Source organism: Lissotriton helveticus, chromosome 2_1, assembly GCF_964261635.1.
Source record: "Lissotriton helveticus chromosome 2_1, aLisHel1.1, whole genome shotgun sequence".
NCBI lineage: Eukaryota > Metazoa > Chordata > Amphibia > Caudata > Salamandridae > Lissotriton > Lissotriton helveticus.
The window spans coordinates 1,230,181,658-1,230,198,734 of NC_136059.1; the positions used below are offsets into that span (position 1 = coordinate 1,230,181,658).

The 17,077-nt window shown below is 43.8% G+C and overlaps 1 protein-coding gene across 1 annotated transcript in view; it reads left to right on the forward strand.

Annotated features, from left to right (window-relative positions):
- The window catches only part of SNCA (synuclein alpha), a 616,256-nt gene that overhangs the window by 232,022 nt on the left and 367,157 nt on the right, over nt 1-17,077 (forward strand). The window contains exon 2 of the mRNA XM_078677486.1: nt 13,964-14,005. Within this exon, the coding sequence (XP_078533612.1) occupies nt 13,964-14,005 (42 nt within the window). The remainder of the gene's footprint in view (nt 1-13,963; nt 14,006-17,077) is intronic.

A 17,077-nucleotide genomic window follows, 5' to 3' on the forward strand; every position in this document is an offset into this window, starting at 1 on the left:
CCTTGATACATCTGCCCCAAAATGGCTGAACGGAGTCACATACAATTTGGCAGACATATAGATTGTGGTGTGTAAATGGTCCATTTTTATTTGATTTAATTTGGTTCAGTGGTTTTTAGGTTATAAGGGACAAAAGCATAGTGATATATTGGGCACGGTATACCGCAGTACCTTTTCGGTATACTGCGGTATATGGAGATGATGAAACACAATACTATTGGTAAAGGAAACTTTCTACAAAATAAAAAGGTAGCCATATTGTTTAGACCACACTTTGCCTTTGTTCTGGGTTTTAATCTGAAATCTAGATTATTAGTGTTTTTTGAATGGACAGGAGGCAGGTTAGCAAACTCTGTAGAAGTAGGAGAATTTATATACTTTTTAAAAAGTTAACAAAGTATTGTGGTACTCTCTCAAAAGTATCACATAAGTACTGGTGTCCTTTTAAAGTGTAGAAGATTTCTCCAACACACTATAACACTCTACTGTGTGCCACCGCACTCTATGCCACTCACTCTATGCCACTGCACTCTGCGCCACTATACTTTACTGTGCACTAATGTATTCTACATCACTGCACTCTATGCCACTCTACTCTACTGTGCACCTCTGGTCTCTATGCCACTGCACTGTACTCCACTCCAATCTACTCTGCACCATTCTACTCTATGCCACTGCACTCTATCCTGCACCACCCTTCACCACTGCACTCTATTCCACTGCACTCTTGCCTGCATCACTGTACTCTATGCCGCTGCACTCTATGCCACTGCACTCTACTCTGCTCCACTGTATGCCACTGCACTGTAAGCCACTATACTCTGCTCTGCAAGAGTCTACTCTAATCTACTGCACTCTAGGCCACTCTCCTCTACTCTGCACCACTGTACTCTATGCCACTGCACTCTGCCTCACTCTACTATTCACCACTCACCCTTTGCCGCTGCACTCAAAGTCATTGCACTCTACTCTATACAACAGCACTCTACGCCACGCTACTGTACTTTGCACCACTCGATTCTGTGCCACTACACTTCATGTCACTGCACTCTACTCTGCACCACTCAACTCTATGCCACTGAACTCCATGACAGGCCTCTGTGCTCTATGCCATTCCACTCTACTCTATGCAACTTCACCCCACACCACTCTATGCCACTCCATTCTACGGCATTCCACTGTACACCACTCTACTGTACGCTGTGGCACTCCACACACTTCCACTGTACCCCACTGTACCCGCCACACAATGCCACTCTACTCTATGCCATTCTTCTCTATGCCACTATAATGTATGCCATTCTACAGTATGCCACTCCACTCTACCCCACTTCACTCTACCACATTTCACTCTACCCTACTTCACTCTTGGCAACTCTACTCTATGCCAGTGCACTCTATATCACTGCACTCTACGCCACTGCTCTCTACTCTACACCACTCTACGCCACTGCACTTTATGCCACTATACTATACTCTACTCTGCACCACTGTACTATATGCCACTGCACTATACGCCTTTGTTCTCTAGTCTGCATCACTCTATTGTACACCACTGCACTCAATGGAACTGCACTCTACTTTGCACCATTACACTCTATGCCACTCTACTCTAATCTGGACTACTGCACTCTATGCCACAGCACACTATTTGACTGCACTCTACGGCACAACACTGTGACATTTGATGTACTCTACTCTAGACCACTGCACGCTATGTCAATGTACTCTGTACTCTGCACCATTGCACTCTACTCTATGCTGCTCTACTCTACTTTGCACTACTTTGTGCCACTGAATTCTATGCCACTGCACTGTATGCCACTGCACTGAACACCACTCTACTCTATACCACTGCACTTTATGCCACTTTAACCTACTCTGTACCACAACACTCTATGCCACTCTACTCTTTTGTGCACCACTATACTCTATGTCCCTGAAGACCATGCCACTGTACTCTATGCCTCTACACTCTGTGCCATTCTACTATGCACCACTTTAGCCTATTCCATTGCACTCTATGCTACTCTAATTGTAATTGTAAACAGTTTGTATAAAGGTTGAACCAAGAGGCATCAAAGCGCTAAGCTGGATAATAAAGGGGATGGCCCTATATAGAGGCAACCTAAACAACCTAGCTGCTCTGAGAGAGGGCTAATTTGAGAATAACCACGTTTTAACCTGTCTACATAAGATCAGATACAAGTTAAAACTCCTAATATTGTCGTTGAGGGAGTTTTAAAGCCTGTGGCCCACAGCTGTGCCAGTTTGTTCCCCCACCTACCTTTCCTACACCTAGTAACTATCACGTTGCTTCAATATGCCAAACTCAGAGGTCTGCTGGAGACATGCCAATTAAAGGCAATCCTGAGATAAACTGACCCCTGCAGATCTAGATCCTTATGAACCAAACAAATGGCTTTAAAAAGTCACCTACTTCCGCACTGGCAGCTAGTGGAGAGTTCTTAATCCCTACATGACAGAGCTGTGTTTAGGCAAACCTAGGACCAGTCATGCTGCTCCGTTTTGGATAATTTGGAGCTTGAAAACGTATTAGCGTTTGGATAAAGAGCATTGCAGTAGTCCAAGCCCAACATAATGAGCACGATGAATACTGACACCCTAAGGGGCATATTAGTAACAACTTGCCATAATTATCGCAAACCGCGCTTAGCGAGATTTTTGTTTATCGCCTCCTATCGCTGGATTTTATCGCGGAGATAACGCAGTATTACCAATGTTTATCTCCACTACGATGAAAAATCATCGATAAAAATCCTATCGCTAAGGAAAATCTCGCTAATAGGCAGGTGGGGACTTTACCGTAGAATCCACCTCCCATTGACTATTTTTACCAGGTGTAAAATCCTGGCGCTAATCGCAGTTAACCCGCGTTTTTTTTATCGCGTTGCGGGTATTGCTAATAGGCGATAGCTGTGTTAGCGACTGCTTTCAGTCGCTACCAATTTGGGTACGCCCACTTTGCATGTCATTAGCGATAAACATCGCTGACATGCAAAGCGGGCCCCAAACCAGTCTCTATCGCCTGGAAGCTGCCGGTAACTGCTGTTAGCGACAGCTTGGTAATTGGACGATAAACAAATCGCCACTTTATCGGCAAAAAGTGCAGATAAAGCGGCGATCTGACCCTTGCTAATATGCCCCTTAGTTCTATAGAAAGAAAAGGCAGAATTGTCACCAGGGTTATAATAATACAAAAGCAGGAGCTCACCGTTCTATTGACCTGGGTGTCAAAAGACAAGGTTTTATCAAAAATTACTCCCAGATTTTTAGCAATAGCTGCCGGAACCCGTAAATTGCCACAAGTATACAGCCACCAACAGTTGGTTCAGATCGAGTTTTCAGTTCCAAAAACCACTATCTCAGTTTTCTCCCTGTTCATTTTGAGCCAAATCTCCCTTATCCACCTGTGATTTCCGTCATGCAAGCCTTAAACTTGCCAGCCATGCCTTCCCAGTAATCGGAGGTGAAGAAGATAATCTGGGTGCAATCCACATAGGACGACACCTGGAAGCCCAAAAAAATGCACCAGCTTTGCCAATGGGGCGACATACACGCTAAATAAAGTGGCGCTGAGAGGGAGACCGCTGTGGAATCCCACATGGAATATGAAAAGATTTGGCTCCGAAATCCCTGCAATTTACACATATGAGTCCTGTCCAGAAGGAAGGACTCCAAGAAATTAAGCGCCAAATCCGTCAGCCCAGTCGGCTGTAGCCTGTGCACCAACAAAGCTGGAGATATTCGTGTCAAAGGCAGTTGACAGGTCTGACAACACCAGAATAGCCACACCTCCCTGATCGACTTGCCTATGATTGGAATCAGTGGTAGCTAAAAGCGTCAACTCTGTGCTGTGATTCCTCCTGAACCCATACTGAGAAGGCTGTGGGAGTTCTTGATCAGTAAGGTAATGACCAATTCCTAGTTGATGTGCTTCTCCAGGATTTTAGCTGGAAGAGGCAGCAAAGAGATCGGGGGTAGATTTTTTAAATTGCAAGGATTTCCATCAGGCTTTTTCTTCAGTGTACTGACAACTGCGTCCTTCCAACTCTGAGGGTACACAACAAACTCCAAGACCTGTTAATAGACCTTTACCAAGGCAACCGCAATAAGGTCCGGACCAGTTACAGACCCTGGGTGGGCAAGGATCATCAGGTGAGCTCAAGGTGGTTCCTCCTAGGATAGTTTTAATTTTAGTAACAGGGAGAACCTGGCAAAGCACCTATGAATATACTGTCCTGCAGTAGTATCTTCCACATAGAATGTAACAGGCCTATCCTTCCATTCTACCATCCCCAAATCACTTGGCCAGTCATTATGTTCAGGAAAGTCTGCAAAGATCTTCATGAGCTCTTCTCTAAAGAACTCTGCCACCTTATTACAGAGTGTTTTCTACCACCTGATGTAAAGGAGGTGACAGGAGAGAGTGAACCGTCTTGAATATTTCCTTAGGAACATTGGTAGCAGATCTTATCTCGGCTTGGGCAGAATTCGGCAAGCGGTGGAGTGCGTTAGGTTCGCGCCATTCACACTGAGTTTTTGCACCGTGTGTTTGTCCTGCACTGAACAATCTGTGCGAATGGCACCATGCACAGCGTAATAGGGCGCTGCTTCTTTCTGCCACTTGAGTAGATTTTCTACTCGAGCGGCAGCTTCCTCAACGCAAATGGATGGTTTCTTAATGCGAGCGGTCACGACCATCCGTGACCATCTGTGTTGAGAAATCTTGCTGGGAGGTGGTCTAGCGTTGGATGTTCCTCGCTCTCGCTCGCCAACCTAACATTGGCGTGTGAGGACAAAAAATCTGCTCCGCTTTGCGGAGCCTAGTTTTTCTGCACTCCGCATGCTCCACGGAACATGGAGTGTGGAAACCTCCACGAATGGAGTGGAGTTCACTGCCCAGGACTAATCTTATTCTTTGGGGGAAGTATGATGATTTAGATGCCTTAATCACACTTTGATATTTGAGAAGTAGCTTCTTGTGTTTTTTTTTATCTTCCAAATTTGGAGCAAATCTCCATCTTCATTCCCGCCTCCTACACTGCCTTTGGAGGTCCTAAGGTTCCTCTGAAAACCAGGAGGCAGAGAGTTTACTCCTGCTCTAAGGCTTAGATCTAACCAGAGGAGCAACCTCCTCAATCGCTGACCTAACCCATTTGTTAAAACTCTCTGTGGGGGAGCCCTGGCTGCTAAGGTCTTTTTCTTTAAATTTCACAAGGGCTTCAGTAAAATTTTCCTCCGAGATTGTTCTTCATTTTCTAATGCTGTTAGCAATGCCCGGCATGCTTTTCACCACCAATTCCTTGTGAACCCTAAACCTCACCATACTGTGGTCAGACCGGCTTAAGTAAAGACACTCCGCCATGATCAGGGCTCCTAGATTGGAAAAAATCCCATCCAACATGTGACTGGCTCTATGGGTACCAGCATTCACACTTGGCTCTATGGGTACCAGCATTCACACTTTGGATAAAACCAAAGCTATGCATAAGATCCATAAAAGACCTGGTGTCCCTATCCCCCTCTTCTTCCAGATGGAGGTTGAAATCCTCCAAGATGGTAAAATTACTCCTGGAAATAAAGGGTTCAAACACTTGGTTTCAGTTCAAAATGAACTGCTTCTTAGGACCAGGCAGACGTTAGGTCAGCAGCTCCATTAGGATCAGAGAGTGTTTGTTTTACTTATTAAAATGCCCCACCTCACAGCCTACGATGATGGTCGTTTTAACAAGCTTTAACGTGCAGCTCAGCTGCTCCGTAAAGATGATAGCAAGTCCCTTTCCCCTCCATACACTCCTATCGAGCCTCACCACGGCAAACCCTGACGGAGTAACAACCGCATAGTCAGAGCCTGAGTCATCCTTGACCCATGTCTCAGTAATAAACAAACAATCTAACTGAGCCATCCCGATCATCTCACTATTTTGCATGCAATGTTTCATGAGAGAACAGATGTTGAGCAACACGCAGCTTATAACCTCTCCAGTGCTCATCCCTCCCCCAGTGTGCTCTTCCCCACTATCCCCAGATGGCACACTCTCCGGAGGCAACATCTCCCTGAACTCATAGTGGTTTAATTACAGTTGAAGCAGCACCACTGTGCCACAATCATGTGACCCAAATCTATCCCCCTCTCACATCTCAGCCTCTGCTCACAGTTCAAAAGGCCAGCCAAGTGTAAAGCAGACGATTTTTGGCTGGGCTTGAACTACCAGGCATGGACTGGCACAGATGGACTTGCCTTAGGCACACCTTTCGTCTACTGTGTGCTACACCACTCCACTTCGCACAGTGCCACTCTACTCTATGCCACTCTACTCTACACCACTCTGCTGTACGCCACTCTACTTCATGCCACTCCACTCTACCTCACTTAAACCTACCCCACATCACCATAGGCCACTCTACTCCAGCCCACTACACTCTCCACCACTGAACTCTTAGCCAATGCAATCTACTCTTCACCACTCTATGCCACTCCACTCTACACCACTCTCCTCTACTCTGCTCCACTGTACTCCACATCACTGTACTCTATGACACTTCACTCTACTCTTCAGCACTCTGTGTACTGCACTCTACGCCATTGGACTCTACGCTACTCGACTAACTGCACTAAATGCCGTTGTAATCACCTTTGCACCACTGTACTCTACACCACTCTACACTACTCTGCACCACTGCACTCTATGCCACAGCTCTCTACCTCACTGCACTCTGTGTTACTTTATTCTGCACCACTCTACTCTAGGCCACTGCAATCTTATTCTGCACCACTCTACTCTAGGCCACTGCAATCTTATTCTGCACCACTCTACTCTAGGCCACTGCAATCTATGTCACTGCAGTCTATGCCATTGCACTCTACCTTACACCACTGAACTCTATACCACTCTACTGTACTTTGAACCAGTCTACTCTGTGCCACTGTGCTCTATGCCACTCCACTGTATGCCACTGCACTGTACACCACTCTGCTCTATATCACTGCACTCTAAGTCACTCTGCTCTACTCTGCACCACAGTACTCAATGTCACTGCACTCTACTCCAAACCACTCTATTCCACTGCATTCTATGACACTCTACTATACACTACACCACTGCTCTCTATGCCACTGCACTCTACTTTGCACCACTGTACTCTACGCCACTCTACTGTACTTTGCACCACTCTATTCTGTGCCACTGTACTCTATGCCACTGCACTGTACGCCGCCCTACTCTATATCACTGCACTCTATACAACTCTGCTCTACTCTGCCTCACTGTACTCTATGCCAACGCACTCTATTCTGCACCACTCCATGCCACTGCAATCTATGCCACTCTGCTATACTCTGAACCACGTTACTCTGCACCAGTGCACTCTACGCTACTGCACTTTATGCCACTACATTCTACTCTGCACCACTCTTTGCCACTGCACTCTACACTACTGTAATCTGCTCTGCGCCACTCTACTCTACCCCGCTGCACTCTACGCCTCTCTACTCTACTCTGCATCAGTCTGTTGTACACCACTGTACTCTATGCCACTGAGCTCTACTCTGCACCACTCCATACCACTGCATTCTACGTCACTGTACTCTACTCTACACCACTCTTCTCTACCCCACTGCATTCTACACCACTGTACCCTACTCTGCACCCCCCTATTGTACGGCACTGCACTCTGCTCTGCACCACTCTGTGCCACTGCAATCTATGCCACTCAACTATGCTCTGCACCACTGTGCTTTCTGCTACTGCACTGTATGCCACTGGACTCTACTCCGCACCACTCTACTCTCCCCCACTACACTCTATGCAACTGTACTCTACTTTGCACCACTTTATTGTATGCCACTGCACACAATGCCACTGTGCTCTACTTTACACCACTGCACTCTATGCCACTATACTCTACTCTTCACCACTGCACTATATGCCACAGCTCTCTTCTTTACTGCAGTCAGTACCACTTTACTCTGCACCTCTCTACTGTAGGCCACTGCACTCTGCATCACTCCACTCTATGCCATTGCACTCTACCTTACATCACTGCACGCTACAACACTGTACTCTACTTTACACCACTCTACTCTGTGCCACTGTACTCTATGCTATCGTACTTTATGTCACTGCACTGTGCACTACTCTACTCTATATCACTGCTCTCTATGGTACTCTACTCTACACTACTGACTCTTCACCACTCCACTCTATATTGCACCACTGCACTCTATGCCACTGCACTGTGCACCACTCTCCTATGCACATTTCTACTCTATGCCACTGCACTGTATGCCACTGCACTCTCTGCCATTGCACTCTACTCTATGCCACTGCACTTCATGCCACGCTACTCTACTTTGCATCACTCTATTCTGTGCCAGTGCACTCTATGCCACTGCACGTTATGCTACTACAGTGTACACAACTCTACTCTATACCACTGAACTCTATACCACACTAATGTACTCTGCAGCACTGTAATCTATTGTACTCTACCCCAGTGCACTATACACCACTCTACTGTACTCTGCAGCTCTGCACACTACAGCACTCCACGCCACTCTACTCTAGTCTTCACCACTCTACTCCTCTGTGCTTCATGCTAATGCACTCTACTCTATGCCACTTCACGCCACTCCACACAACTCTGTGCCACTCTATCCTATGCCATTCTACTCTTCACCACTCTACTCTACGCCATTCCACTCCACACAGTGCCACTCTACACCACTCTACTCCACACAATGTCATTCTACTCTATTCCACTCTATTGTACGGCACTGTACTTTACAGAACTCTACTCTACCCACTACACTTTTCCCCACTTCACTCGACACCCCACCACTCTACTCTATGCCAGTGCACTCTACACCACTGCACTCTGTCACTGCACTCTAGTCTTCACCACTCTATGCAACTGCACTGTACACCACTCTACTCTATGCCACTACACCCTACGCCACACTGCTCTACTCTGCACCACTGTACTCTATGCCACTTCACTCTATGTCACAACACCCTACTCTGCACCATTCTATGCCACTGCACTGTAAGTCACTCGTAATACTCTGCACCACTGTACTCTATGCCACTGCACTCTACACTAAGGCACTTTACACCACTGCATTCTACTTTGCACCACTCTATGCCACGGCACTCTACAACACTGTACTCTATTCAGCACCACTTAACTCTACCGCACTGCTCTCTATGCCACTTTACTCTGGTCTGCACTTCTCTCTTGTATGCCACTGCACTTTTCTTTGCAGCTTTGCACTCTACGCCACTCTACTTCACTCTGTGGCCTGCATTTTATGCAACAGCACTCCATGTCACTGAACTCAACATCAATGCACTCTGCACCGCTTTGCTCTGTACCAGTCTACTCTATGCCTCTGCATTCTATGGCATTGCACTCTTCTCTACACCCATGCACTCTATGCCGCTCTACTCCACTTTGCACCACTCTACTCTGTTTCATTGTACTCTATGCTGCTGCACTGTATGCCACTTCACTGTACACCACTCTAATCTATTCAACTGCACTCTACTCTGCTACTCCACTCTGGACCACTAAACTCTATGCATGTGCATTCTGCGCTACTCTAATCTTTATTCTACTTTGCACCACTATATGCCACTGCACTTCACTCTACTCTGCATCACTCTACTCTATGCCACTGGACTCTATGCCACTCGACTCTACTCAACACTACTGCACTCTATGCCACTCTACTTTACTCTGCACTACTGCACTCTATGCCACTGCACTCTTTACCACTGCACTTTACACCACTCTAATCTACTCTGTCCCACTCTATGCTACTGCACTGTATGTCAATCCACTCTATCTGCACTGCTCTACTCTACACCACTGCAATCTGTTACTGCATCCTATGCCATTGCACTCTGTGCCACTCTACTCTGAACTACTCTACTTTATGTTGCTGCACTGCATGTCACTGAACACTATGCCACTGCACTATGCACCACTCTACTCCATGCCACTGCACTGTATGACTCTCTACTCTACTCTGCACTGCTGTACTTCATTGCACTCTACTGCAGTTCACTATACACCACTCTACTGTTCTCTGCACCACTCTACGCCTCTGCACTGTACACCTCTGCACTGTATACCACTCGTCTCTACTCTGCAATGCCAATCCATTCTACTCTACTTTACCCCACTCCACTCTATTGTAGCCCACTGCATGCAACTCCACACCAGTAAGCATGGGCGGATTTTGCGGATCCACGATTCACGAATTTGCGTATTCACGGATCGTGGATCCGCAAAATCCGCGTATCTGCGGATTTTCATAATTGCGGATTTGGGGCGGGGCTTCCATGCGAGTGCACATGCATCTTGTGTGTATAAAAGGTCAGATACCGATCATAGACAGCTGCCCAGCCTTGACAACGCTCACGATTGTTTTTGGGGCCGATAAATGAGTCACTGAATTTAAGCTTCAACTAGGGCTCATGCTTACATAAGTAAGCTTCCGGTTGAGGTTTGATTTTGTGCCAGGACCATCGTGCCAGAATGAACCCTGCCCTTCATATTTATTCAACAAGACGCCACCGTTTTGGGAAGAGGGCACAGCTGCCTTGCATGTAAACTATTTTACGATGGCGCCGGCAAGCTGCCAGCGCCATCCTAAAATAGTTGCTACATTAGCTTCAACAGGAAGCGCGAATAGATAAAATAAAGCAGATGCACGAGCGCCTGCTTGATTTTATCTATTAGTGCTTCCTGTTGAAGCTAATTTAGTAACTATTTTACGATGGCGCTGGCAGCTTGCCGGCGCCATCGTAAAATAGTTACAACAACTGGCCAGCAAGGGTTGAACTTTTGACCTAGGAATCCGCCGCTCGCGGATTGCGAATTTTCGGTAAATTCGCGAGAGTTCGCGGATCGCGAATTTACCAAAAATTCGCAAAATCCGCGAGAGGAGCGGATTTAGCGCTAATGCTTACACACCACGCTATGCTGCTCCATTCTCTGCCACTCCACTCTAAGCCACTCTACTCTATGCCACACCACTCCACTGCACCCACTGCTTCTCTGCACTGTTCTACCTCACTCTACTTCACACAATACCACTCTATTCTATGCTATTCTACTCTACGCCACTCTATTGTATGCCAATAGACTCTACGCCACCGTACTCTACCCCACTTCACTTTATCGCGCTTCAGTCTATGCCCCTCTGCCCTATGCCACTGCACTGTTCACTACTCTGCTCTATGCCACTGCACTCTTCACCACTTTACTCTACTATGCACCATTCTACTCCACTGCACTCTATGCCACTCTACTCCAGTCTACTCTAATCCACTGTATGCCACACTACACCACTCTACGCCATGCTACACCACTCTTCGCTATTACACAAGAAATTATTGAGAAAGTACAGCTATACTTTTGAAATGTTCAAGAAAAATTATATATGAAAGAATTAATATCACAATAAAGATCATTATGTGATTAAACACTAATTTAAAAGAAACATGGAATTCAATGAAAAAATCAAAGGTTGATGGGAAGTCATAGATAGGAAAATGTAATTATTTATTTGTTACAAATCCAACTTAAATACACAAACATTGAAAATTGTGACAGGATATATATAACTTATAATTAGAATTTGCGCAGCACCCACAACTTAATATAACACCTGCCTATGATATCACTTATAGTGCGTTAAATTATAGCATTCATAACAACACTCATAACATTCCAAATGACATTATGTATGAGAACACTTAGTATGATAGAGGGACGAGTTATAGTTGATTTAGTCTGCATCGTGAGTTCACAACACTGTGAGCCTGGTTCACAAAGGTAAATACAATTTTGTATAATTTTACGTTTGTTTTGGAATTCGCAAAATAGCATTTATTAATAGTAAGTTTATGAGTGCTGGGACCCCACAGACAGGGCGGAGAACTCAAAAGATAAAAAGATAGGCATGACATATCTTTTAATGTGCAAAGTTCTCAGCCCCAACTGTGCAATCTCTGCACTCGTAAACTTACTTTTAAAATGCTGTTTTGTGAATTCCAAAACTAATGTAAGCTTACACAAAACTATATGTTTATTTTTGTGAATCAGTCCCAGTGTACAGAGGTGCACGAGTTATATTAAGTTTTGGGTGGTGCGAAGTTTATAACTTTAAGATATAACAATACCTTTAGAATGTCAAAAGTGTAGTTTAAGTTGGTTTTGGATACAAATAAATAATTATGTTTTCCTACCTGTAACTTATCCTCTGCCCCTCAACCGTTGTTTTTGTCATTGAATATATACATAAATATGAAAAACAATGGTTAAAGGGATGGTGTAGTTAGGTGAAAATATCAGTTTAAACATACTGTTTTACATTAACAAAAACAGTTAAAGTCACCAGTTATAAGTATCTTAAGTCACTATAACTATAACTCGAGCCCTAAAGTAAAGATAACTTGCATACTTGACATGCACTGCTTATGACCCCACATATTACATCACTGTTCTATGACATCATTGATAACATGACTGCAGCATCTGAAAGTACATCATTAATGACAAAACTATGAATAGCTGGGATCTGAGTTATAGTTACTTTAAGGCACAAGTTACTTGCAATTGCAAAGTACTGAAAAATACCACTCATCCATACCTGCATTGTAAAGTTTATCATGGTAGCGCTTGTGTTGTAAGCGTTACATACCGGACCTCGATATCTAGCACCTACCTGAAGCTCGACCAATACAAGAAAGAATTTCTGTTATGTACAAATTACAACATATAAGAGAGAGTGTAAGACTGGTTCAATGAGATTAATGTTGACTGCTTTGAACCTCAACTTCCACCGAATGGCAAGTCACTTGGATTCACCCTGGACATCAATCTCACTCTTGAGGAACACAATGCCAAGAAAAACGAAGACAGACAGCTCTCTCTTCTAAAGAAAGTAAAACAGTTTCTTCGAGAAAGTGACTTCAGAACTGCTGTACAAGCCCTCATAATCTTACATGCACATAGTGGTAATGATCTACTCAATGGCCTCCTAAGCTCCACACTGCCACCCCTTGGAGTCACCCTAAACATCACAATGTGTCTCATCTACAGCTGACAAAATATGATCACCCTTATCCTGACGAAACTCCATTGGCTCCCATTGCCGTCCGCACCATCTTCAAAACCAGCTGCATCATTTACAAAACCATCATAAGCAGCATCGCTGCTTATCTTACAGACAATCTCATCAGCTCTGATGGGTCTTGACACACCCACAGCTAGGACACCATCAGACTAAGAAGTATAAAAAGAAAAAAAAAAAAAAGCAGACCTTTTTCATCTATGTTCCCAGGATCTAGAACAACATCCCCATATTGCCCCAATGCTGCTCCAATCTAGGAAAGAGTGGAACACTTACATCTTTAAAGAACCCTATATCACAATGCATTAAATGTCCACATGCCAGCTTCTTCTTGTATTACTTGTTGACTTTATGCTTGTCTTTGACCATGTTAATGTTAATGTTAATCAGCATTTATTGAGCGCTCGTACGCCCATGAAGGGGCAAACGGTTCTTTACTGTAATAATTGTTGATTTGTATATCAAGACACTTCTGTGGACAAGGAGAGACCAATCCGCGTTTAAGGACTGGGGCAAGGAAAACGGATGAGTAGGTAATGTGTTGGAGGGTAGTCTGTTGGCAAATATGGTTGTGAATGTTCACACAAAATTTTGTTAACAAGTACTGCATTTTTTTCACGTAACTGTGGTGCATCAATCCGTTCCCCCTTCCAGCACTATATGCTCATTGTGTGAAGAAATTCTAGCTGGTGTTGTCTTTTTTCAATAGTGCACAAAGCCATTTGTTTGAAATGTGTTCTGTTCACTTTCATGTTTTGTTGTCTCAATCAAGCTTTGTGTTCTACTCTGTTGCAGGCTCAAAAACAAGGGACGGCGTTGTTCATGGAGTTACAACAGGTAAGAATAACACATTGAAATCTGTCACTTTGAAATCTCAGTGCAAAATGCATTTCTTTAATAGACCTGTGGGCCTGATGTTCATCCATCTTGCAGGAGGCAAACAGCATTAGTATTTACCCCAAAGGAGTATGTTCTGTGTTTTAAGCTGCAGGAAAAAATATATCCAGATTTGCACTGTTGCAACTGATAAGGACATTTTGTATCTAGGTTATTTGTTTGTGGTTAGTCTGGTAGAAGTATTTGAAAGTGTTTTCTGTTCTTTTCCTGAAAATAAAAGACCTAAGTTGAGTTTGGTGTTGATTACCAGGTATTACAGCTTTTAAATGTACCAGTATGTATCCACATTGTTTAAAAGTGATGCTGCGCTTCAGAATGAGGACTCTAAGGTTTTTCATATGCTTCTCCTTGTTAAAAGTGGGACATTCTGCTCCTAATAGGTCAGTGCTCTAATGCCACGTGTTATATTAATCCTTTTATGCCCATAGAAAACGCCTTTATTTACAGTATCCTAGAAATAGGTAAAAACACATTTTGCATTTGGATGGAGTACGATGGTTCATCTATCCAACTGATTCAATGCAACATGTTAAGGCCAATTGTAAACACCATTACGTGTCAACGGCCTTCTTATGGACTACTACACGACCTGCCTAGTTCAAACTTTTATGCCATGAACACACATGAGGGCCAATTGTATCTACTTAATTCCTATTTTCTGGGAAGCATCCTGACTTAGTGTGGATTCAAGCCTATATGATTAGGGCTAAAGGGCATTTTCCCTGTGGTCACATATTTGTCAATAGGTAAATGTCTCTGGTATACCTGTTGCTAAGATGTTTTTATTACCACCCTGGATCCCTGCTTTAATTCACAACTATTTTATCTAAGAACTCCTTTCAGTGGCTATTTCCACCAGGGATAGGTCGCCTATGATGAAGAATGTTACTATAAGTTGTGGTGAGACGCAACCCATCCAAAAATCTTAAATCCTGCTAGAAAACTACTTGAACATGACTCAATAGGACTAGACTAAATATCATTTTTTATCTAGACTTTGGGGGTGTGACTGAGAGACGTCCCTTTTTAGCAGTGTTTATGCAGTATTTTAAGGCAGCCTTGATGGTGGCTATGGTAGGGTAAGAAAAGCCTTGAACTCTAAAGTAAGGGTGTTTCTGAGAATTGGAACGAGTATTGCTGATTTAGATTTTGGAAGTGACCTATACAACATGGACAATCATCTCCCTTCTTATGTAGCATGAATGTGCATGTGTTTAAAGAATGAGGATACTTGAAATTTTAAAATGCTTACTTTTCTATTTGGGCTAAAGTTTATTGTGTATATACAAGGAAGTACACCGAGGTGTACATAACATTGCAATTCACTGATGAGTTCAGTGACATATTGTGACACAAGAGCAGAGACTGAATACTATCTGCAAGTCTTGGAACACCAAGGTTACTTGAAATATCCAGTTTATCTTCCTATGAGGGTAGTTTGTTCCGTATGCTGTGCTAGATAGGACATGGAAAGAAAAAACAGTTGACTGTTCTTTGGCTGTCTCTTGTTTCGCCCCTTTTTTAAAACGTTTCTGTTATATTTTTTTCCATTTGTCTCTGTTCTACACCGCTTTCACTACTCCTTCCATCTTAAATAGTTTGTTTGCCTCAGGAGATCTGGATCTTTATACACGAGAAATTGGAACATTAAATGTCCCTGCAGTAGAGATCTCTCCCAATATAGCTTCCATCCTTCTCACAATCGCTCAAGCGGTGATGTCATTTATGTCAAAGCTGAAGCTGAGCTGTGCCATAATGCTACTCCTTCGCTGGAACCACTGACTTCAGCTTGGTTTCATAAAACGGTGGGTGGGGATGACCCAGGTGGCAAGGACATCTAACTGCCCTGTTGCTGGATACCCACTGCTGTCATGCTCAGTGCCATTCCTGCTGTTGTTTCAAAAACAACCCATTTATAGGGAGAAGAATGTAGAGTGGCACAGTGTGCAAAGTGAGCAAAAGGGAGAGGGGGGTCTCCGTGTAGGATCAACAGGAGGTTAATCTCAGCCTTGCATTGTTATGTCATGATTCAACTGTAAAGACTTTTTATAGGTGATGTTTATGTGTGTAATACTTTCATTCAATTCTTGGGGTCGCATGGTCAACATGACCATAACAAAGGTGAGTTGCAGGTTGTCCCATTAGTCAGATCACTAGGTAGTTGATCTGGAATACGAAGTTATTCTGCCAAGCCTCTCTGATTTTCCATCGTACTTTTTGAGCAACCAAGTCCTAGCATGAATGAGGCGGTTTGAAGTTTGAGATGAGATATAGTATAACTCAGCTATGGAAGTTGCAATAAACTTGGAATGCTCAATTAGAGCTGTTAATTAGATATTGTTTTTATAAACAGAGAACTTCATTAACACCTTTTGATATCTAACTATATGTGTAGTAAATTATTAGTGAATGTAAATCATACCACTTCAGCAAGCAACAAAATATGACGCGTATGTACCAAGTAATTCCATAAACCTTGAATCAAGCTGTAAAGCAAAGTTGAAGCTTTGCAAAAGTAAAGCTTGATTGGGTTTTGTTCTTGAAGAGCAAACAACAATGGAGGTCTGAAGCAGGAATAGAGAAAGTAGGTTCCAGGCCTTGATCGCCAGATAAAAGAAAAATCATTTGCCTAGTCGTGAACGAAGTATGGAGGCTGCAATAGCCAGATGAAGAATGGTTGATCTTAAGCCAATTTAGGATTATAAAAAGAACCTTTTTAGGTTGAGCTTAGGTAGCGTGCATGCGCTGTCTGGAAGATCTGCTGTAAAAAGAATAGTGCATGTGATCCTGCCTGCTGGTTGCGATTGATTAAGCCATCCATTGCTTTAAATTCCCGGCTTCTAATTGGTTCCTACAGCCCATATGTCAGTTCCTTGGAAGGCAGCATGGTCAAGTACAGTCTCCCTTAATTTTCAGGGCTTATCTGTTATTTGACTGTTGTGTCCCCTTTCTCACAGATACACTGGACACGATGGTGCTCTGGGGTAAGCCTTTATTGATTCTTGATTACAG